Source organism: Naegleria lovaniensis (genome assembly GCF_003324165.1).
Source record: "Naegleria lovaniensis strain ATCC 30569 chromosome Unknown tig007, whole genome shotgun sequence".
NCBI classification, from domain to species: domain Eukaryota; phylum Heterolobosea; class Eutetramitea; order Acrasida; family Naegleriidae; genus Naegleria; species Naegleria lovaniensis.
The window spans coordinates 197,156-219,307 of NW_025407829.1; the positions used below are offsets into that span (position 1 = coordinate 197,156).

At 36.8% G+C, this 22,152-nt stretch overlaps 12 protein-coding genes across 12 annotated transcripts; 5 read left to right on the top strand and 7 right to left on the bottom strand.

Moving 5' to 3' along the window:
• Window positions 1-987: 987 nt before the first annotated feature.
• C9374_013917 (uncharacterized protein) lies at window positions 988-2,810 on the bottom strand (the record flags this gene model as incomplete). The annotated part of the gene is made up of 2 exons (XM_044689846.1): window positions 988-1,829; window positions 1,928-2,810. 2 exons carry the CDS (start codon window positions 2,808-2,810, stop codon window positions 988-990), a joined length of 1,725 nt encoding a protein of 574 aa, XP_044553349.1.
• A 470-nt stretch (window positions 2,811-3,280) lies between these two features.
• C9374_013918 (uncharacterized protein) lies at window positions 3,281-5,701 on the top strand (the record flags this gene model as incomplete). Its single annotated transcript, XM_044689848.1, has 2 exons — window positions 3,281-4,580; window positions 4,650-5,701. 2 exons carry the CDS (start codon window positions 3,281-3,283, stop codon window positions 5,699-5,701), a joined length of 2,352 nt encoding a protein of 783 aa, XP_044553350.1.
• Window positions 5,702-5,768: 67 nt separating this feature from the next.
• Window positions 5,769-7,810, bottom strand: C9374_013919 (uncharacterized protein; the record flags this gene model as incomplete). Its single annotated transcript, XM_044689849.1, has 5 exons — window positions 5,769-5,867; window positions 5,919-6,000; window positions 6,062-7,137; window positions 7,197-7,635; window positions 7,704-7,810. 5 exons carry the CDS (start codon window positions 7,808-7,810, stop codon window positions 5,769-5,771), a joined length of 1,803 nt encoding a protein of 600 aa, XP_044553351.1.
• Window positions 7,811-8,206: 396 nt separating this feature from the next.
• Window positions 8,207-8,929, top strand: C9374_013920 (uncharacterized protein; the record flags this gene model as incomplete). The annotated part of the gene is made up of 1 exon (XM_044689850.1): window positions 8,207-8,929. The coding sequence occupies one exon, from the start codon at window positions 8,207-8,209 to the stop codon at window positions 8,927-8,929; it is 723 nt and encodes a 240-aa protein (XP_044553352.1).
• Window positions 8,930-9,052: 123 nt separating this feature from the next.
• On the bottom strand, window positions 9,053-10,096 carry C9374_013921 (uncharacterized protein; the record flags this gene model as incomplete). The annotated part of the gene is made up of 4 exons (XM_044689851.1): window positions 9,053-9,198; window positions 9,261-9,439; window positions 9,498-9,694; window positions 9,899-10,096. The coding sequence occupies 4 exons, from the start codon at window positions 10,094-10,096 to the stop codon at window positions 9,053-9,055; spliced, it is 720 nt and encodes a 239-aa protein (XP_044553353.1).
• Window positions 10,097-10,320: 224 nt separating this feature from the next.
• On the top strand, window positions 10,321-11,567 carry C9374_013922 (uncharacterized protein; the record flags this gene model as incomplete). The annotated part of the gene is made up of 2 exons (XM_044689852.1): window positions 10,321-10,801; window positions 10,927-11,567. The coding sequence occupies 2 exons, from the start codon at window positions 10,321-10,323 to the stop codon at window positions 11,565-11,567; spliced, it is 1,122 nt and encodes a 373-aa protein (XP_044553354.1).
• A 184-nt stretch (window positions 11,568-11,751) lies between these two features.
• C9374_013923 (uncharacterized protein) lies at window positions 11,752-12,456 on the bottom strand (the record flags this gene model as incomplete). Its single annotated transcript, XM_044689853.1, has 1 exon — window positions 11,752-12,456. One exon carries the CDS (start codon window positions 12,454-12,456, stop codon window positions 11,752-11,754), a length of 705 nt encoding a protein of 234 aa, XP_044553355.1.
• Window positions 12,457-12,645: 189 nt separating this feature from the next.
• Window positions 12,646-14,551, top strand: C9374_013924 (uncharacterized protein; the record flags this gene model as incomplete). Its single annotated transcript, XM_044689854.1, has 3 exons — window positions 12,646-13,352; window positions 13,406-13,572; window positions 13,653-14,551. The coding sequence occupies 3 exons, from the start codon at window positions 12,646-12,648 to the stop codon at window positions 14,549-14,551; spliced, it is 1,773 nt and encodes a 590-aa protein (XP_044553356.1).
• Window positions 14,552-14,567: 16 nt separating this feature from the next.
• C9374_013925 (uncharacterized protein) lies at window positions 14,568-16,409 on the bottom strand (the record flags this gene model as incomplete). Its single annotated transcript, XM_044689855.1, has 1 exon — window positions 14,568-16,409. One exon carries the CDS (start codon window positions 16,407-16,409, stop codon window positions 14,568-14,570), a length of 1,842 nt encoding a protein of 613 aa, XP_044553357.1.
• Window positions 16,410-17,282: 873 nt separating this feature from the next.
• C9374_013926 (uncharacterized protein) lies at window positions 17,283-18,900 on the bottom strand (the record flags this gene model as incomplete). Its single annotated transcript, XM_044689856.1, has 3 exons — window positions 17,283-17,729; window positions 17,823-18,662; window positions 18,787-18,900. 3 exons carry the CDS (start codon window positions 18,898-18,900, stop codon window positions 17,283-17,285), a joined length of 1,401 nt encoding a protein of 466 aa, XP_044553358.1.
• A 151-nt stretch (window positions 18,901-19,051) lies between these two features.
• C9374_013927 (uncharacterized protein) lies at window positions 19,052-19,978 on the bottom strand (the record flags this gene model as incomplete). The annotated part of the gene is made up of 1 exon (XM_044689857.1): window positions 19,052-19,978. One exon carries the CDS (start codon window positions 19,976-19,978, stop codon window positions 19,052-19,054), a length of 927 nt encoding a protein of 308 aa, XP_044553359.1.
• Window positions 19,979-20,526: 548 nt separating this feature from the next.
• C9374_013928 (uncharacterized protein) lies at window positions 20,527-21,717 on the top strand (the record flags this gene model as incomplete). The annotated part of the gene is made up of 1 exon (XM_044689859.1): window positions 20,527-21,717. The coding sequence occupies one exon, from the start codon at window positions 20,527-20,529 to the stop codon at window positions 21,715-21,717; it is 1,191 nt and encodes a 396-aa protein (XP_044553360.1).
• Window positions 21,718-22,152: the final 435 nt, after the last annotated feature.

Consider the following 22,152-nt stretch of genomic DNA (forward strand, 5'->3'; position numbering starts at 1 on the left):
AGGAATGTTTCGATTGTAAACAATAAATGAGTTTGGTTGAGCATTCGAAATAATTTTCATGCTCAAAAAATTTTCTGCATACTAGTACTTCGTCTCCCTTTGCTTTGCTTACTAACTTCCCACCCATCGCACTCCCATCCTTATCATGCTTTCTTAAGCTTTTCAAGTTCTCACTTGTTATGAATAAAGTTGGCCAGAACTTGAATGTGTTTCAAGCAATATATAAATCTATCAATTCCTGGAATAAAAAAATTTTGGGATTGTTTGGTGGTTATTGTTGCTGGAGTTGCTGTAATTAAGTAGTATTTTAGCAATCATCCCCATCCGGGCTATTAGCTGTGTGCTAGGATGGGCGATTTCTTCCACCCCTCACCACAGAAGACGATTATTTTAAAATTTTGAAGAATCTCCAAACCAACCTGAGATTCAAATAAACTAGGTGGCTATGGGATCAAGAGTTGAAATATTGTCCAGTAGATATTAAATTGAACGCTGTGAAGGACTTTGTTAAGGCTTAGAAAATTACTCGACATAAGAACAAGCAAGCAGTAGAAAAGGAATCCAAAGAGGCTGCCTGAAAGGCCAAAAATAAATTTCTTAAAGACGTTCAAAAAGGAAAAAAGGAGATGATTACTGATGAGGAATTGAACGAAAGATTTAATCCCAAACATTTTACTCGACAATCATGTGAATTCGAAATGAAAAGACGAAGCAATTAATATCCACATCAATCGTTCAACGCGACAGACGTTTCATTATCACAGGAAGGAGTGTTGTTGAAACTTATTTCTTGGAAAGACATACAGAATTCTATGGATCATCTTTTGAAATTTTATTATCCTGCAAGAGCATGAAAGTGGTTAAAGGAAGAGATTGGTATGTGTATGTGTTTCTATTTTACTCACATGCATGTAGAGCAAGAAATATTTTGATCAAGAATTACAATCATTTATTACATTGGTAAGTTGAAGAGACAACTCTTTCTTGTTAACAAACATTGTAGAATTTGTGAATAGTTGACGCTCCTTCTCCCTGATAGATTTGTTTTGTCATGGCAAAACTCGAAGCAAAAGAAGCACTACTCTCTGCTGCCGCATCAAAATGAAGAAAGTCTTGGAACGAGGCCAAAATGGAGGCCCCAATAAACGAGCTATATTCTCCTCGTTGATAATCTCTCGTTGAAGTCAATAGTTTGCTTGCTCTCGTGTTAGAATCTTCGTGCAGGAATAAATGGGAGCATGATGAAACTTTGACTTTGGTTTGAGATAATTGAATTTTCTTGTGAAGAGCGAGTTGTCGTTTCAAATCTCTCAACATTCTTCCTTCCATTCCATTGAATAAACTTGAACTTCCACTCAGTACAATATTTCCAATTAATTGTTCTTGAATATTTGTGTCTGATTGGAATTGTGAAATGGAGTCGTGTATCAACTCATGAACGCCTTTCAAATTGCTTAATAAAGAGTTGTTGGATGATGATGTTGCATTAAGGGCAAGTCTCTTAATCGAAGCAGAACGTCCTCGTTTAACAGGTGAATGATTCAAATTCGCCAAAGCGACCATTGTAGGTTGAAAATAAATTTCACATGAAACAAACTTCTCTCGACCAACGTTGAGAATTTTCCCATCGGGTAACTGAAAGGTAGTGTTGGTGTCTATTTCGTTCTTGTCAAATTTTGTAATCTCTTTTGGATAATCTGTAGCAATATAACATTGAAGTTTCTTTAAATCGTCAATACAAGCTCGCTCAGCACTTGTACTAATTTTGATTCCTTGATTTTGTGAATTTTCTTGTAAGAGTTTGATGAAATGCTCTGTAACTTCTCCACCTTCATATGTTGTCAACGATTGAAAGAAATCCAAAAAACAATATATATCCAACATGAAAGAAATACATTCTAATCGACTAATCTTCAATTGAACTCACCTCCAAATGGTAAATAAAAGTGTGTTGGATGTTGAGATTCCTCATGCACAAACTTTGCAACACCATCCACAACGGCCAATCCACTTGTCGTTGCGTGACCAAAATCCACACAAAATCCACTTGTTTTTCCAACGGAATATAAACTCATGACTTGAGGTATTCCCACATATAGAAATGGAATTTGAAATTTTTCAAAAAACAATTCAGTCATTCTCTCTCGATATTTCTCAACTTCTCGGCTCGATTCCAATAAATGATACAAGGAAATATTCTCATTCAATAAAACTCCATTTTCTTGACTCTTAATTCTGAGTAAATTTTTGAAAATATATGAATACATATTTTCCATTTCTTCGAGTGAAATGACCACTCCCTTCTCGACTGGATTTAAATATGTGTAATTGGAAGAGCCTGTTGTGGGAGCTTGAATTTGATAGCCCATTGGCGTACATAGTGAAAAATCATGACGTGATGATTGTTGTGAATATGGTCTATGATGATTTCCAGTAGTACTAGTACTACTGCTGTGATGATTGTGTGAAATTTCATTTTGTGATTTGAAAGCATCATATCCATATAAATTATGTTGTGAATATTTTGCATGTTTTGCAATAATTGTTGGAACAATAAATTGTGGTAAATCACTACCTGCTACACCTGTCTTGATACTTTCTGTTCCCGTATCAAGAATCACACATCCTTGACCATGAATATTGAATGGAATTATGGAAGCTTCTGTTTGTTTTGGAATCGGAATGTGGTGTGAAGAAATGATCGATTTGGAAGAATGTGACGATGAAGATGCATTTCTTAGAGCCTCTAATTGCACGTTTGATGATTTCCTTGTGGATTCAAAGAAATTATCAGGGAACAATCTTGACATTTTTTTGTCACTTATGATCTTCTTGAAGAACAAAAAGTAAACAATTATTCGAAAATGACCAAAACAAAGGATATGATCGCTCTCATAAGACCTGATGTATTCTCATCGAGTGATGAAAAATCCTATTTAGTTTTTTTGGAATTGCAACTTGGTTCAAGCAACACAAAAAATCTTCTCCAAGTCCCTACTTCGCAATTTCATTCAATTGTCATTGAAAGTTCGAAAACCAACAAATAGAGCGAGAGAAGATTTTATGAACTGTGTTGATAATCATTTAATTATTGAAAATAATATATTCATATCAGTATAATAATATCATTTACTGACATTTGTGATGATCGGGTTGTAACAACTTGTCAAGAAAGAACTCTTTAATTAATCGGAACATAAATTTCAGCCTTTTTCATTCTGAAACCAACAACAACAAACAAAGATCTTCCATTGAGATTATTAAATCCAAGTAATATTCCATGAATGGAACTAAAAAGAACCAACAACAGCAATCATCATCATCGGCAACGACGACCCTCCTCAACGAAACTTATTATTCCATACAACAAGTAGAACCAATCAATAATAACAACAACAACAACAACACGCTTACCTTTCATAGTAGCAGTGCTGGCAGATCAACAACCATGAATCCACGTCGAAATCTTCCCTTCAACAACAACCATTCAACAACAACACATTCATCATCCAATTTATCCCATTCCTATCAAAACACCAAGCCTTCTCCAATAACTTCAACAACTCCTAATCGGAACATCATCAATCCCAACCAAAAAACTTCCTACCTCTCTGCATCGTATAATCCCTATAGAAATGAAGCCTTCTCTCCGAATAGTGGTTCACGATTTCATCAACCTCCGATGGGCTCACTTTATACGAGTTCTTTTGAAGAAGAAAAACATCATACCAGCGATTATTTTGAAGACGTTGAAGAAGAGGACGATGATGACAATAATAATAATAATACACCCATTGTGGTGAATGATGGAAACGACAATTATTATGCAATTGGAACCGGAGATGCAGGGTTTTATTATGACATGGATGATAACAATGTAGGAATGGGGCCTTTGGAGCATTATGACGAGGATGAAGAGGCTGCCTTACTAGTGGATGGAAGTCCACAAGATTATTACAATGATCATCAGCAACAAATTGGTGAGGATCATAGACCACAAATTAGACGGATACCCAATGCTAATAGCACGAAAAAAGCGAACAAGACTGAGACAAGATCATGGTTTTCAAAATTATTATGTTGTTGCTTTAGACAACCATCTCCAAAAAAAGATTTCCAAAGCATGTTCAAGTTTGAACAATTATTTTGGAAAGATCAACAACGAAAAGCAGCACGCTACAAAAAAGATGCATCGACCTGGAGATTATTCTTTGTGACTATGTGTTTTTGTGCTTTACAATGTTGCTGGTCATTACAAATAGCTCAGTTGACGCCCTTAATATTAGAAATGAATTTTCCCAAAATGTGGATAACAATAGTGTGGCTTTGCGGCCCAATTTCAGGAATTTTAGTGCAACCCATAGTGGGTGTCTGGTCAGATAAATGTAGAAGTAGGCTAGGTAGAAGAAGACCATTTATTTTGACAGGCGCCATATTTATCGTACTGGCGCTGTGCTTTATTGCAAACTGTTTAGATATAGGATATGTATTGGGAGACACAGCAGAATATAGCCCCTGGTCTCTTACTTTCACGATTATAGGATTTTGGGTGCTAGACATTGCAAACAATACATTGCAAGGTATGCACTTTTTTTTCGATTATTTAAGACAACAATTGTATTGAATTATGTGTACGAATGGAACAACAGGACCCTGCAGAGCTCTTGTGGCAGATATTGCAACACAAAATAAGCAAGATGTTGCCAATGCTTGTTTTACCTTTTGGGTTGGTCTTGGCAACATTATTGGATATGGAAGTAGTATGATTGATTTTTCTCAATTCATACCCATGTATGCCTCTCCGATATGTCACAAAAATTGTGTGAATCTTAAAGTTGCATTCTATATAGCAGCTATTAATGTTGTGATATGCTGTACTTTTACATTACTATTTGCAAAGGAATATACTTTGGAATCGTTAGAAAACACCCTTGCTCCCAGCTATAGGAAAAAAGAAGCATCTCGACTGAAAGAAGAAGACATGATATTTTCAAAACGACTGAAGAAATTGTGCTGCCATCCTAATCCAATCAAAAGAATCATTGATTATATTTACAACATACCAAGAGTCATGAAAATACTGTGTGTGTTTCAATTCTTTTCATGGATTGGATGGTTTGCATTCCTTGTTTATATTACGGACTGGGTTGGAGAAAGTGTTTTCAGAGGAAATCCTGATCCACAACATCCTGCGTATCAACTTTACGAGACAGGAGTACGATTTGGATCCATTGGTCTTGCTGGCTTCTCCGTTGTGAGCATGTTCATCTCACCATTTATTCCCAGGCTCTCGAAAAACTATGGCACCAAGACATTGCTCTTCTTTTCACAAGTATTTTTGAGTTTACTGCTGTTGATGACCTTTTTTATCAGAAACAAATATTGGGCTATTGTGTTGATTTCATGTTTTGGATTGCCATTTTCCATCACAAATACTCTGCCGTTTACCATTTGCTCGACAGCAGCCAATGACTTTAGTAAGGGTACCTTTATGGGCATTTTGAATATTTTCATTGTGGTACCTCAATTGATCATGTCTCTCTTTAATCCTCTGGTAGTTTATGTTTTTAATGGATATACAGTAGCAACATTGGTGGGAGGTTCGATTGCAAGCCTTTTCTCATCAGTGTTGGTTTGCTTTATTCGAATACGAAAGCCAAAGAGAAACGTTAAGAGAAAGAAGCGATTCAATCAATTCTAAGTTATTAAAGCTAACACCAATTCGTCAATGGTTGATTTTGCCACAACATTAAAAAATTAATATCTATTTATTTCTGTAAATTCTTAAACAAGAATTGAAGATTGTCTAGAACATCGAATTTACGTTCACTTTTCATCGGTCTCTTAAATCCTTTCACTTTCAAAATCTATGTAAAAACGACAAGGTCAGTAAAGTTGTAACATTACGATTCACTTACATGCTGCAGGTTAAGATTCAACAGAATGATCGCCTTGTAAAATTTTGTTCGTTCACTTCCTCTAAGCATAAATAATGGTAATCTATGTAACAAAAGAGAAACAAGAATTAACAAGCTCCAAACTCATCAATAACCCAACTTACAAAACATTTTGATCATTTTGTCCCTCTTCACTGACAAAACTTCGTGAAGATAATGCATAAATTTGGTACTTGAGAGGAATTTGGAACAACTTGGATAGGATACGAACACAATGAGCCACAAATCCAAGTGCACTTGCTGCTTCATCGTCATTATTTGGTTGCTCTCCTCTACAAATTGTCAAGCCGTTAATATACAAATCGTTTGTTTGTTTTTGGGGATGAGGGCCAATCATATAAATGCTACTCAATTGTTGAACGATCATTGCTTGTCTGTGTCTAAACTTTTGCTCTAAAATGGAGAGCTCTTCCTTTTGTGTAGAAAGAAACCCTGCTTGCTCTCGTGAAAGAGACAATCGTTGCTCCAATAAATCTTGTTGTGACTCTAGCAATTGTTGATGTTTTTCCTTCAAATCGTTCTTCTTTTCTTCAAGTTGAGTTTTTCGTTTATCGATCGATTCCTTTGTCTGTTGAATCACAGCATTCAGTCTTTTTATCCTACTCTTTCTAAGAGCTATTTGTTGTTTGATTTCAATGATTTTTTGCCTCTTCTCTATCTCAGCCTTAATGCTCTCCTGCATCTCTCCAATACTAAGTTGAGATTCTTGTATTGCCAATTGAGTTCCACATAATTTTTCGACAGCATGTTGCAGCTCTGCCACACTGACCTCATGCGATGTCTGGTCAACTCTAAAACTCTTTCTTGTGATTTTTTCATTTCCTACACCATGTTTTTTAAGAACTGAATCTAAGTCTTCGGAAATAAAAACTCCGTCAACAAATTCCAATAAAATGCAATTGACAGGTAGTTCACTCAGTATCAAATCTTTCATGGTAACTCCAACAAAGTTCAACCGATTAAAATTAAATCGCTCTTCACAAATAAATTCCTCTCCCAAGTCAACATTTGGATGTGTGGTCTCTTGCAAATGCAATATCGACTGGTTTTGCAGAGAATATTTAACAGAATATATTTTTACCACGAGATCAGTAATTTGGCTTCCATTATCCGTCGAGCTATTCTCATTGTTTTCTGAAAATTTAGGATTAACGTTTAATTCAAAATTCCAGGATGGATTCTAATGTTCCAATACAAAATGAGAAATTAATTCCAGCTGAATAATAAATAATAACTTACAACTGATTGTTCCAAAACTCCAGTCCTGAATAATAGCTCAAGATGTGAGTCTTCTGCATCATTTCCAATATAGACACTAGCAAACGAGCACACAACTTCTTGACTCTGAATATTTCTGACATGGATCGCTCTCAAGTGTCTCAAACTACGCTGTTTAGGTTTTAGGAAAAACTTGAAGGATGTCTTTGTGGTCTTTTGAGTATTATCTGGCATGATAAGAGAGGATGACATTGGTGACTCTGATAAATTATTCAAAGGAGTTACAAATTCGTTCATCTTTTTGAGCTGATGAGTCGAAGTCATTGGAGAAAGAGCATTTGGTTGTGAGGTCGTCGCTGATGACGTCGTGGGTTGAGTATTGGTCATTCCGTTATGTCCAGATGATTGTTGCTTGTCATTCTCCACTACTCCAGATAAAACCTGCGATGAAGCTAATGGGCTAGTTGATGCGGTTGATGAGGAGGCTTCTGAGCCATCATAGGATCCATACGCAGGTTGGGATTCTACCTGGAATTTTCGTCTTGATGATTCCGAGAGTTTGTTAATTCGGTTGGGGTGGATGATGATGGAATTTCCTCTTTTGTTGTTGTTGATGATTCTTCGGATGTTTGCATTGTGTTATGAATTGGAAAATAATATCATTGAATTTAAATAGAGGTGATAAGCTCTGCAAGATAAATGTTTAAAATTGCAATTTTTGCAATCCAATAACAATAATTGAATTGTACTCTAGTTATTGGAATTTATATTACAAGCCGATCAATATAACGAACACAAAATTCTCTGTCGGGAGAGCGGCTGAAAATGATGATACGAACAATTTTTTAATTGGAATTTTGTTGAGAATTATTTGAAAGGATGAACAAAGACGTCTTCTGATCACCTATTTGTTTTGCTGATTCTAAGTTGCACTTAATCCTGCTAGAACTCAGGGTAAGAAAATCTAAATCGTCATCATGTTGTCATGCGTAAATTCAAAATAATGAAATTTCAAAATCCCGAAACAAAAAATGTCCTCGACATCATCATCAAGCTCACCATCATCAGAACGTAAAAGAGGTCCCGGTGCCATTGGCAAGGCTTATCTTTTCCTCTATAATGCTGCTTTGTGCGGAGGATGGGGATATATTCTCTATTTAACTGTAATGCATCACGTGGAAGGAAAAAAGAATGTTGATTTGTATCCAAAAATTGAAAAGCCTTTGCAATTATTCCAAACTTTGGCTGTCTTGGAAATTGTTCACTCCATCCTCGGATTGGTTTCATCTCCAATTTTCACAACTTTGATGCAAGTATTTTCTCGCTTGTTTGTTGTTTGGTTCTCTCTCAATCTTGAACATCAAGTGAAATATACTGAGACCGAGGCCATCTTTATCACTACACTTATGGTTGCTTGGTGTGTAACAGAGGTCATTCGTTACAGTTTCTATGCTCTCAAGCTCTATGACATTTGCCCATATATTATTATTTGGTTGCGCTACACTACATTCATTGTGTTGTACCCATTGGGTGTCTCTAGTGAATTGGCTTTGACCTACTTTAGATTGAAGTACGTTCGTGAGAATCGTCCATACAGCTTGGAAATGCCAAATCCATATAACATGTCTTTCGATTCCTACATTTTTGTGTGGATGGTCATGCTTTCCTATTTACCTGGTTTCCCACAATTATACTTCTACATGTTTGCTCAAAGAAAGAAAGTGTTGGCTCCTCCAAAAGAAAAGAGCCAATAAGAACATCAATGAAATTAAAGTAATTTAATAAAGATGTCATTGTGATAGGAATTCATGTTCACCTGTCACACATTATTCAATAAGGCGAAAATTTACATTTGGATGTTCCTCAAAGAAACTCAGTTAATTTCCAACAACTCCTGAAACAGCGTTAGAGAGTGATCTTCTAGCAAAGAATGCAACAATTTGATCTTTGGCACGGCCAAGAGTTGAACCTTCCTCGTTGAAATGTCTGTACAGCAAAATGACAATGATAATTTGATAGACAACTGTTGGCCAATAAGGAATGACAAGTTAGCATAAATCTCGAAATTTGTTCATCCAATAATACCATTCACAGCCCAAGCAGCAGCCATCACAAAGCTAAAGACAACAGAAAAGGTATCACCACCCTTAGTTAGCAGCCATAAAGCGCTCACAAGTCCACAACCTCCAGCAGATGGCACTCCAATAGCCATAAACAAGCTGAACAAAATGCCAACAATGTAAGAAATAAAGGCCAAAACATATCTGTTTGCAAATGAGGCATGTCTCAATAAAATTCGTTCAATCAATACAAATCACCTACCTGGCAGAGTTCTTGTGACTACAAGCTCCATAATGAAGCCAATATTGAGCAAAGAATCCAATGACAGGGAAGAATAGAGCAATAGCTCCAGCAATAGCAATACCTCCAATGTAATCGCTAAGCTTGCTTGCTACAAGTCCAATAATCAGCCCTGCAGTATTACAAAGTGTGAGCAAAATGTAAGCAAAATATGCAATCTAATTTTGATCATGAGAATATTAATAATATTAAAATAACGAATTTGGTTGTTGAAATAATTCATAATGCCATTCAAAAAGAAATTGATCGTTGTGGATGACAGGATGATGAAGCAACACAAATCATTTACGATCATCATTCATAACGAAAATACAAATTTCCATAAATTCAAACCGCCATCCGATCATCACCAGATCACTTACCAATCCCATAAACGCCAAATACTTTTTCTTTCCACAAGCAGAAAAACTATGATAGACAATCGGATAACATGGTGGAAAATTCTTCACTTTCTTCTTTGCTTGTTCCTGTTCTTGTTCTTCGCTTTCATTGGCTTCGGATTCATCATCTTCATGATGAGCCTCGTTCTTCTTTGAAAAGAGTCCTTTTACGTAATTCATTTTTTTTATTGTTGAAAAGGAAACCAAGTTATTGGAAATTATTGGGAATGCATTTGAAATTGTAGAGTTGCATTGATAGGTCAGATATGGAAAATTCATGACATGAAACCCAAAGGTCACGTCACAGTTTGTCCTCTGGACTTTTCTGATCTGCGACCAATAATTTTACTTTGTGAAAATGAGAAAAATGCATTGGATTTGATTCACAAAAAATTGCGAAGAAAATGATAATTGCTTTGATTTCAAACAAACAACTTTGTGCGTTGTTATTGACAGTTGCTGTGGCACTAGTTCTCTTTGGTGCTTCTTCACCATCGCACGCTATTTCACTCAACATTCGAGAAAATATTTCAAAATTAACGAAACAACAACATCTGCCACATGTCAAGACACCCATGCGTGATATTCTTTCTTGCAGTGATAATGAAACTCTTTCACTATCCTCGGATGCGTATCAATTCCCTAATCATCATCCCAACAACATTCTTGAAGCGTACTATCATGAATGGTGGTTCTTTGCCTTCTTTGATCCCGTTCAAGATATTGGCTTTTGTGTGGGTTATGGTGTTCAAAATCAATTACATGCCTGGGATCATAATGCATTAGCAAGCATGGCCGGAATGGTATGGCCATACGTATCAAAACCTCCACCAAACAATAATAACAATACTCGTTCGGGATTGTTTTCTGAAATCATGTCCATTGGTGAATTTTCTGGCTCCACTCAAAATGCATCAGTGACGATGGCTCTCACCAATACCATTCAGGTCATTGATGAAAGAACCTATGAGGTGCTGACACTCGTACTCCTGGTTCTAATCAATTGACAGGTAGCACGAAATGGTGGCTCACTTATGAGCAAACAGTTCCAGCTTGCAGAGAGGTGGTTGAAATTCCTGAATTGTTGCAATTGGATTGGATCAGTTACATGCCTGCTGCTAATGTGAAAGGTATCATTCAAATTGATGGAAAGAACTACTCTATCAATACTGTTGGTTATCATGACCATAACTATGGAAGTTGGCCAACGAGTTATTTCAATTGGATTTGGGCTCAATTTAATCATGCTCCTTCTGATTTTGCATTGGTCGTGGGAGCTTATACCGTTCCACTCACAAACTCACATGTTGGATATGTGTTTTTGAGATATCGAGGAAGAAAGATCAAGATTGGAACATTGTGCGCTGACATGTTTGAATTGACACCACTCGAATTTGTAACATCACCACAAGGAAAGCGTGTGAGTGTTCACAATAAGGTTATTTCTTATAATAAGGAGTGGAAAGTGGTTATCGATTATAGAGCTCAAGTGAGCGATAGAAATCCTGGAGATCGTGGTCTTGGACTGTTTGTGTTTGAACAAATCTCACTGTACAATGTAGAATTGTATAATTCCAAGAATGGTGGTGCTTGGACCCTGGTTGAAAAGATGACAGGATATGGTTTTAGCGAGTGGAGTGACAGGACATAATTTGAATGTTGTTTGAGATGTGTCCAATTCATCCAATCGTGTTAGTGATCTAATTTCTGCATAACGTATAAATAAAATTTATGAAGAGCTGTAAATTAAGGTCACAACCTGATCGTCGTCTTTGATGAAATGGTATTAATTATTTTTGTTAATCTTACATGTTGTTCAATCTGGTGTGAAATTATTACTTTTTGAAGCTGATACGCATTGGCTGTTGCTTGATTTTCCAAAATTGAAGAGCTTCCTTGGCTGCTGTTGCTTGTTCCACAGTTTCGTACTCCACAAATCCTACACCCTTCTCGCCCACTAGCTTCAACCTCTTGAATCCATCATAATTGCTGAATAATGTTTCAACAAGCTCACTACTCTTTTCAATATCTTTTGGAAGATTTTCGATAAAAAGAATATTGTTTGGAACTTGATTCTCTTCAATCTTAGATGATGGCTTGGACGTATCGGATTTAGTTTTCTTGGTCTTTTTAGTTTCAGGTTCCATTCCGAGCTTTGTTCGTTTTTCTTCTGTTCTCTTTCGCTTGTGTTCTTCCAAATTTCCTTCAAGAGCGGCTGTAGCATCACTCTTTGTTTTGGCAAAGTTTATACGGAAAGGCTTGTCATGAAATATGAATCCATCATATTTCTTTTTGGCTGCTGTAGCAGTGGCAACATCTTTGAACACAATCCAAGCCTGTCCTCTCGTCTTTTCATATCTACTAGCAATAATATCTAGAATTTCTCCGAACTGAGAAAACATGGTGTATAATTGTTTTTTCAATGTAGGAACTTTGATCTTTTCGTTAATATTATTAATGTAGATGGTATTGTTTGGAAGTACTTGATCTGCTTCTTCCGATGATGAAGATTGGTTGGCCTGTGTTGTGGCTTGTTGCATTTTTTTAAATCTGCTTGTTCAACGAATGAATTTTGACTCTCGCAGATCGTTGGAGAAAGGAAGCAATTGTATCATTTAACAACCTATTAAGAATTGCCCAATTTACACTACACATGATGGAACGTACGAAAATCCCTACACTGTTCAAAAAGCTTTGGAATTCATTGTGCCAAAAATGTTTTATGAAAAATGAAACGAAAGCTGGAATTGGCTGTTGGCGATGATTCCCTCTCGCTGTTTGATGTACTAAACGAAGTGAGAGAGGAAGGCTATTTATCGGGAAAGGAGAAGGTTAAAAAGATTGTGGATTATTTGGCCAAGTTTGAGCTGGCCGAAGAACATTGTACTGAAATTCAGTATCCTAAATGGATTACACTCCAATCTACCAAAACTTTGTTGAATATTTTCGATATTAATCCAAACGGAATGTATACCTTCTTCGACAACGGAGATGTTGAGTTGAAGGATAAACTTTATAGCTTATTTTCATTATATTCAAACAACCAATTCAAAGAATACATGATAGAGTTGCCTGCTGTCCAACGGTTGTTGCAGCCATTTAGCTTCTCTGACAAGCAAGTCACTGATTTAATGAGCTCTATTTCAACTCTAGTTACAACAGTCTTACGTTATCCAGAGAACGACCTTGTTATTAGTAGTCTTTTCAATGCTGTGATTATTAACCTTTTTTCTGGACTATCTGTCTCAGCAGTTAGTAACAAGAAAATTAAGATATTATTTAACGAACATGCAGAAATTACCTTAACGCCAGCGTTTATTGGACAGGCACGAAACATATTCTTTTTACGAGAAGATAAGTCAGGTGAGGAATCGCTTTGGGAGAAATCTGCAATGGACTCGTTAACAACAATACTTATGATGCATAGCGTTTTGAGGTACGTTTCTTCCCCTTACAAGGACAGGAGCACCAATGTCAACTTTGGTGAAGTGAAAACATTCAGAAAATGCAAACAATCAAAGATCTAAAGAACTGTAGCAAAGTGATGGGATTTGTTTCAAACAGATCGAATTGCCATTTATTTGTGTTGGAAGCACAATATCCAGAGCTTGATCAAGAGACCTTTTCAAACAACGTTACTCCACATTACTTTCTGAGTAAGGTGGATATATGTACTGATGTTCAGGGAATAATTGTATTCCTTGTGAATCTGCTTCGTTTTACCAACACCATGTAGTCAAGCATAGCCGTTTGACAGAAGATACGTTCAATGTAAATCCTTCAGCAAAGAAACAACCTCTCCGACTTCAAAAGATAGGCTTGAAAAAACAATCAAAATCTTCAAAATCTAAGAAAATATGCAATCAAAAGATTACAGATGTCATTGCAAAGACTGAAGATAGAGAAGTTTATCAAATATTACACTGTTGTGTAGCAAAGAAGGTTGACAATGAGGAGGATTACATTTATAATCTTTTGTACTCGGAGATTGAACATTGTATTCACTTGCCTCGTCTTTTCACCCGAAAAGATCAACAGGGTTTCATCCAAATAGAACAACTCACTTCTATTTCGACGATTGAATGGAATGAAACAGCATTGATGACACTTGTGAAACATATTTCTTGTGCTCTCAAGTTTTTACATCGCCTCAACATTCTTCATAGAGATGTAAAACCAAGTAATATTATGTTTAGAAAGAATTTTGGAACTTATGTTTTGATGGATTTTGGTCTTTCTGTGCATTTTGAGAGGGAATGTGTTGGAGAAACACATGCTCTGCGAAATGTTTTAACTCGGCATTTTATCAATGAGGATGTGGGTACAGGAGAATTCCGAGCGCCAGAATTGAGGCAACAAACATGCTATGATGAGAAGATCGATATATTTTCTCTTGGTCAGACCGTGGTTTATCTTACTTCGAATTTATTTGTAGATTCTGCAGAAATTCTCAGCGAGGCTTATGTACAGGAGGCATTTAAAGAGCTTGTTAAAAGAATGATAAGTTTAGACCCTAAAGAAAGGCCATCAGCTGAAATGGTGGAAACAATAGTGTCAAACTTGCTTTTAAACCAGACAAACAAGTCACACAGCAAGAGCACCAGCAAAGCATCAGATTTCTGTACACAACATTAATAGAATTATCAACAATTTATTCTTCACTGTCAGAGTTTTGTTGCTCTCCCTTAAGTTTTTCTTTCACTACTTTTAATGACCTTCCTCTTTTGTTAATAAACCAATTGTTAATTTGTGTCAGATTCAATTGAGTTTGGTCGCTCAACCATTGTTTTTCTTCATTGGTTGGATAAGGATGCCTATAGTGTTCCAAGAACCAATTCTCTAATATCTTCTTTGCTTCGTTAGGGAGTCTTCTGTTAGTACTTTTTTGTTTCTTCTTTGAGTTGCTGGAAGAATCATTGCTACTTGCTCGATCTGATGATCTTGAATTTGACTTGGCCACGGAAACCCATTCAGACAACAATCTCACCAAAACTTGTTCACAATGTCTCTTATTTGTCTCATTCTTCATTTCCAACTTAGATTTCACCTTTGCAAACAATTCCTTCATGTCATTATTAAGAGAATTGTCAGCATTGATGTCCAAAGATGGAGTGTATTGACTCATAAAAGAATTCACAACACTCATGTTATCCTTTCTACATTGCTCAAAAGTCGCACAAAGTCTCGCTTTCGCATCCAACAGCTTTGAAAAATCTTCTTCTTCAAAAGGTGCTGGTGATTTTGATCGACTTCCTTTCTTTGGCTTCTCTCCAATAATTAACAGGTAGACATAATCTCTGAGTGTGTCTTCATCCAAATCCAAAATACTTTGTCCCTCGAATTGAGAATCCACAAAAGAGTCAAACGAAGAAGAGGCATAAAGTGGACAACTCGAATCCATTTGAGATTGTTGGCCATTGTATTCCATCGACGGTGCACTATTCGTCGATGTCACATTCTTCTTATTTTTCTTTCCTTTCTTTCCTTGGGGTGAGTTATCAGCATTGAATGACAAACTATTGGCCAAGGCAGTGATACTTGTCATGCCCTTTGATTCTGTTGTTGAAATGGTGTGATTGGTGTACAGTGAACTCATTCCTCCAAACACAGCTGCATTGTTGGACATGTTTTTCAAACCATCGTACATGAGAGGTATGGATTGTGGATCATTCAGATCACCCATTTGTTGTTCATTGGAAAGATTCCATTGAGCAGCAAGTTCATCTCCATTTGTTGGATTTGTTAATATTCCAAAGGGTTGGTTTGGATTTTGTTGTTGAGCTTGAATATTAGCAGCAAGAGCATTGAGTGCTGCATAATTAGATGGATTCATTACTTGAATGGAACCTTGTCCATTATTGGTGTTCGTGGCAAGTAAATTCAAATTTCCATTATTAATGGTACCATTTCCATTGTTCAAGAGTTGTTGTGACATGAGCATTTGAGCAGCAGCCGTCGCAGCAGCTTGATTGTCTTGTTCGTATTGATTAAACCAACCAAATTCAAAATCTTCGAAAGGTGGTAACTCTTGTTGTAAAAGTCGAGAGGTGGATCCATCATTAATCCAATCCATTAATTCTTCTTCTTGAATATTGTTCGAATTGGCATGTGTCGAAGGATTGGAATTTCCATTCATCGATGAAGATGGTTGTGACGGATTGACATTGTTCGCCAATAATCGTTGTTGATATTGCTGCAATTGTTGTTGAAATTGCATTTGTATGGAGGTCGTGTTTGAACTTGGATTCATGGAACCTTGATTGGGATTACCATTAGGTTGAGGAAAGGAATTGTTAAAATTGGAACTCGTTAAGGAATGGTTCGAAGCAACCAATCCTTGTTGTTGAGTCGAGTTGGAATGTTGTTGTTGAGCGCTTAGTGAATGATTTCCAGAAGGTAATGGTTGCAAAGTAGAAGTGGGTCCAAGACCTGTTGAAAATACAAAACGATTATTATTATTTGAGGAAGAAGAAGATGGTTGTGAATAAGGCATTGATTGTTGTTGATGGAGTGTTGTTGTATTGCTTGTTGTTGCTTCGAATTGGGTTCTGGTGGCCATGGTGCAAGTTCACGTCAGTAGTCAAAGGTCACTTTGTATGAAGAGAGGGCAAGAAAGTAATTTTTCAATCTACCACGACACGACGGGATGATGTAATGAATACTATTCAATGTGGAATACAAAATACAAGAAGTCAATCGTCGAATATCAAAGAAGAACACTCTCTTCTTGTGTGTTAATATAAATTGTTTCTCGGAATACGAGTCTTTACAAAATATTCGAGAAATTTCTCGGGCTCTTGGTGTATGACAACAGCTGATGGGAGAGAGCAGAAAAAATTGGCGCCTCGACTTTGCCTCTCTCAGTGTGCGCAGAGATACAATAATGTTGTTTTTTTCTGTAGTTGAGTGACGAATGATGGCTCTTGATGGCATCAACACTTCACCGCCTGTCGTAATGAGAGAGAGGGACAGCACACAATCTATTCAACAAGTGCACGCATACAAAGTTGTACAACACGAGGCGCCATGGAGTTGTGGTACCACATCAATATAAGGAGCGGGAATGCATTTTCTCCAAGCCCATTTTCAACCGCCACCACTACCCCTATCAAGTGATGGGATGGACTCGGAAGATTTTGATTCTTAATCATGATATTCTCCACCACCACTCTTTGAGATCCTTACATCAAAACATTGCTACACTTCATGTCCTGTATGACTAAATAAGAAATATCTTTATCTTGAATTCGTATTATTCGTTCCATCATGAATGTTCATCACCAAATTTTACATTACATACGCGCGTACGAGACACTCTTGGATTGTGAGATCCCTTTCATTCCGAATTCAGTGGATTCGTGTATGGTTAATTCTTCTTGAATTGGGATGAATCGTTCCGTGCCTGATGTGGTTGCTGTTGTTGTTGTTGCTTATTTAAGGTTGATGTTTGTAACACATATCCAATCAATGCCGAAGCTCCTAAACATAAAAGTGCTGACATGAAACTCTCACCGCCATGTGAAAAGAATAATGAAAGCCAAACTAAACCGATCATTAAGGAGGAGAGCATGGTCGTGGAGAGGAATAAATCCGAAGCACTTCCAACATAATCTCCAAGTAAGACCAATGAAACAGTGATAGCCCATACGACAATGAGAATTCTTGCTCCGAGAAGACCTGATAGAGACCATCGATAGAATTCAATTTCTTGATTGAACATTTCTTGTGGTGAGTGGTAGTATCCTTCATGAACGACACCAACATGATATCCATTGGAAGCTTTGAAAAGTTCAAGTTCTCCATTGGTGCTTGCCTGTGAAATGAAATTTCATGAAAACATGATGTTGTGCAAATGTGAGAAAGTCATGATGAGAAAATTACCCAAAAGCCACACAACTATACTTACCTGGCGTGCAATAACAGAAACTCCCTTATTAACATCTGGCTTCTTGTGAATAAAGCTCACACGAATGTCACCAGGTTGACAATTTGAAAATAAATCTCCAACTTGCCAGTCAAATAATGAGCCTTCCAAAAATCCAAGGGCGATTTTAAGTGCCTTCTCAGCAGTGGATGGCTCATAGGCAGAGAAGAAATATCCATCTCCTATATACTTGAAATTATGGGCACTATTTGCAGGAGTATTTGTAATCTTTCTTAATTCCTCAGGTGAAAATTTAATGGTTCTGGCAGGAATTTGATTCTTTTCAACCAAATTCTTTCCAATGTGGAATTTTCCAAGAGTGACGCCTTCAACTTTTTGTGTGACGGATGGAAATGGATCTCTTTGAGGATTATGATGAGCCACTGGTTGATCAAAGAACAGACTTGGTATCAAGTGATCTACCCATCCTCGGTTGTAATAATAGGTTCTTACGGTATATTTGGAGCCATCAGAGCGAGTCTTCTCCTCATCGTGGTGACTTTCAATCCATTGACAATATTCTGTCTTTCGTGTCACTTCAAAAGCACCGTTAAATGTCAATCCAAAATCTGGATCTTGAACTGGGCGTTCAGTTCGAATATTGTGTGAAGGAACATGGAAGAAAACTAATTGATTATTATTTTCTGATCTTGGTTTCGAGTTGATAGGATCAACAATGGTTCGGGTGGATCTTGCAACTTCTAAAAAAGCATGTTGCATAAGAATTGCTTCATTTTCTGCGTAAAACAAAGTCAATGGAGCTGCAACTAGAAAAATTGCAAATATTATCTTTAAAAACCACAAAGCACAAGTATTTTCAATCTATGTTACGTATTATTCAATAATTTTTCATCGGACATTATAATCATCCAATGACAACACCACCACCAATAGTAATCAGAAATATCATTCCAATAAAAACACAAAATATTTCTCCATGACCTACCTTCAATTGTGTATCACTAATAATTCTTGATCTTCCGACTCGGGTTGTTAAAAAACTCGACCAAAAACCAGCATGACCTCTTGTATAGGCATCATTCGATCCGAATAAAGGCATTTTTTTTGAGTTCTATTTTAGGAGTCACGATCATGACGAAAACGTGTTTTTAATTCGAATTTTGAAACAACACGTGTTGTTGGAAGTGAGGAGCGCTTCTATCCATTTGATTGGATTGACATGGAGAAGTGTTTGAAAATACATTTATTGTTTACAGTTTTTTAGATACGACCAAAAACACTTGAGGATGGAATAACCAATATTCACCCGTGTGATGTTTTTTCACAGACACTCTCGATAACAAGTCCAATACTTGTTGCTTTACCTCTTCACTCTCCTCTCTCATATCTCTCTCTAGCATGAAACTCAATAATTGCAATCCTTTTCTGTACGCTTGTTCCATAGTAGTGTCATGAGGATTCACAAAACAATTCGATACATTCAACGTGGCATTTACAATATCCATTGAATAAGGTACTTCCAAATCATTCAATAAATGTTCCACTTGCATGGAATTGAATTGCAAATTTCGAGTGCATTTCCTTCCTTCAAACAATGGATTACACAAATTTTGAAAGTTGTTAATTCCTGCTGGACTCTGATGTAGAATCATGAGTTTGCCATTCGGAGAGAGATGATCCACACATTGAGCGAGCACATGTTTTCGATGAGGAATGTAATACAAACAATGAAGCATGAGAATGAGATCGAATGTTCCATGTTCGCTACTCGGATTCAATCGTTCTAAATAATCCTCAATCGGTGCCACGACAAATTGACATTCAGAGACATAGCCTCGAACGTGTTGAGAACAAAACACTTGTTGAGCTTCTTGTACTAATACGGAATTGATATCCACTCCAACATAGTCGAATTGAATGTGAGGTCGTTGTTCATGAATGGCTTTAAGAACATGAACATCACGAGCGCCATGACCACAACCGACACTCAGGACACGAAGAGGTGCGTTGGTATCATGATTCAAGGAAGAGTCGTGAACGAGCTTGTCCACATGCGTTGAGACATATTCAGGTAGACATGATTGCGGTTTAGAACATGCAAGAAATTGTTTGAAAACATTGGCGTAAAAATCATCTTGTCCAACAAGATGATCGTTGTTGAGGTGTTTTTGAGCCATATGGAAGAAGCAATTGCCAAGAGTTGTGTGTTTGTTTTTTTGTATGTATAGTGTTTGTGAAAGATGTTGGAAGAGATATTAGGGATGGCCATCTTTGAAATATTGTCAAACTTCAACCATAAAAGTTTGTCGCTGACATGTATGGGTAAATTAGTAAGTGACATTTCTTAATCCTGTGTTGCTTCAAATGAAGCATCTATGAACAGCTATGGCCTGGTGTATGAAATGTCACCAAACAAGTAACGACACGAATCGTTCACGGGTCTTTTTAATTGGCATTGAGGACCAAAATCATGGTTTTTCTTTCACAAACTCCGGCTGAATGATTTACAAAACAGCAACTATTGTTTGTTTTGACCTTCTTCGAGAGGTGACAAAGACAAGTCAATTTGCCGTAAAGAGAGGAAGCAAAAGTACTTTGATCTACATTTTGGGCTGAAGTCGTTCATGGTCATTGTAGATGTAATTTACAATACTTCTTGGCTTCGAGTCATTATTTAAAGAATTTGACATGGCTTGATTGTGATTTGTGTACATGGGAAGGAAGAATGATGAATTCATCCAGTCCTGTCTCTCGTTTATTAGAATGTCAAAATTTATCAAATTTAACTCATCTCAACATTTCGTTTATTGATCCAAACGGAATGAAAAAACTTGGAGAAAGTCCCAATCTCACGAATTTGAAACGGTTAATGATAAACCATTCTCATCGGTGTGCCATCTCTCAACAAGATTTTCGTGTGTTTTGCAATAGTGCTAACTTTTGTAAATTGACAGAGTTGCAGTTGCATTGTTTCGAAAATCAACTTTTCAATGCAATTGAAATATTAACGGAAAGTGAAATTTTCAAAAGTGGTCAGTTGACTTCATTAAGGTTGCATGGTCCAGTGTTAAGATATACGGATGTTCGATATTTAGTTGAGAACTCTAAAACAACCTTCTCGAATTTAAAAACACTTCATTGTGAAGTGCATGACATGAAAAGTATTCAATTATTAGCCTCTTGTTCACAATTTCAACAACTGACTTCTCTAGGTTTGAGCTATTGCCAATTAGAAGACGACTCAGTTGCTGCATTAATCGATTCAAATTCTTGTCTGAAATCATTACATTCGCTTCATTTTGCTGGTAATTGCATCTCGTTCAAAGGAGTAAGATCACTCATGAATTTCCAAAACTTGGAATTGTTCGATTTACAACAAAACCCTATCGAAGTGGAAGGTGCTAAGATTATATCCCTGTCAGAACACATGAAAACTCTTACGTATTTAGATTTAAGCAGCTGCCGCATTGGAGACGAAGGACTCATGTATTTGACACAAAGTCAATATTTATCCAAGCTGAATACCTTGATCCTTGCTCGGAATCATTTGGGACCCAAAGGAGCGCATTATCTAGCTGAAACCGAGTGGAGAACTTTTCCAAATTTAACCTACCTAGATATGAAAGACAACTGGTTTGGAGATTCAGGACTTTTGGCTCTTGCAACATGTGAAATTATCAAAAACCTTAAAGAATTATTCTTGACTCATCTTGTATTGGGAACAACAAGCGCAGAGTATTTATTTTCCTCTGACAATTCTTTTGGTAAGGTTTCAAAATTTCATTTAAAGGTGAACAAGTGTGAGAATCCTTCTCAATGCAAACACTTGGTTCAAGGTCTGTTGAAAAAGTATCCTCATGCTCAAATTCAAACTGGAGAATCCTATTCCATTAAAAGAAAGTGCAGTATAATGTAAGAGAACGTTGAACATTACTCGAGCCCTTCTGCAATTCCAGTGTAAAGAAGAAAACCATTTGTGTTCTCATTAGAAAGTATCGTTTAGGACATAATGGGGTCAAGCTCTTGTTGGAATCTAATCAAATTTCAAATGTAGCAGCACTGAACATTAGTGGAAACGAAGGCAGAAAGGAAATGATACAAAGTTTAATCAGGGGTCCATTCATCTAAAGCTGACCTACTTGGACATGTCACACAATTGATTTTTAGATGAACTATGTTCACATCTATTACCACAGTTAAAGAAATTGATTTTTGGTATGGACTCCTTCAATAGAAGTGCCCTTGAAGCAAAGATAAAGACTGTCCCTGTGGAAGTTGATGGACGAAAGGATGAAGAATTTGAGTTCTTCTTTACAGGACCTTGATTGATTCGAAAGTAAATTCTGAATGG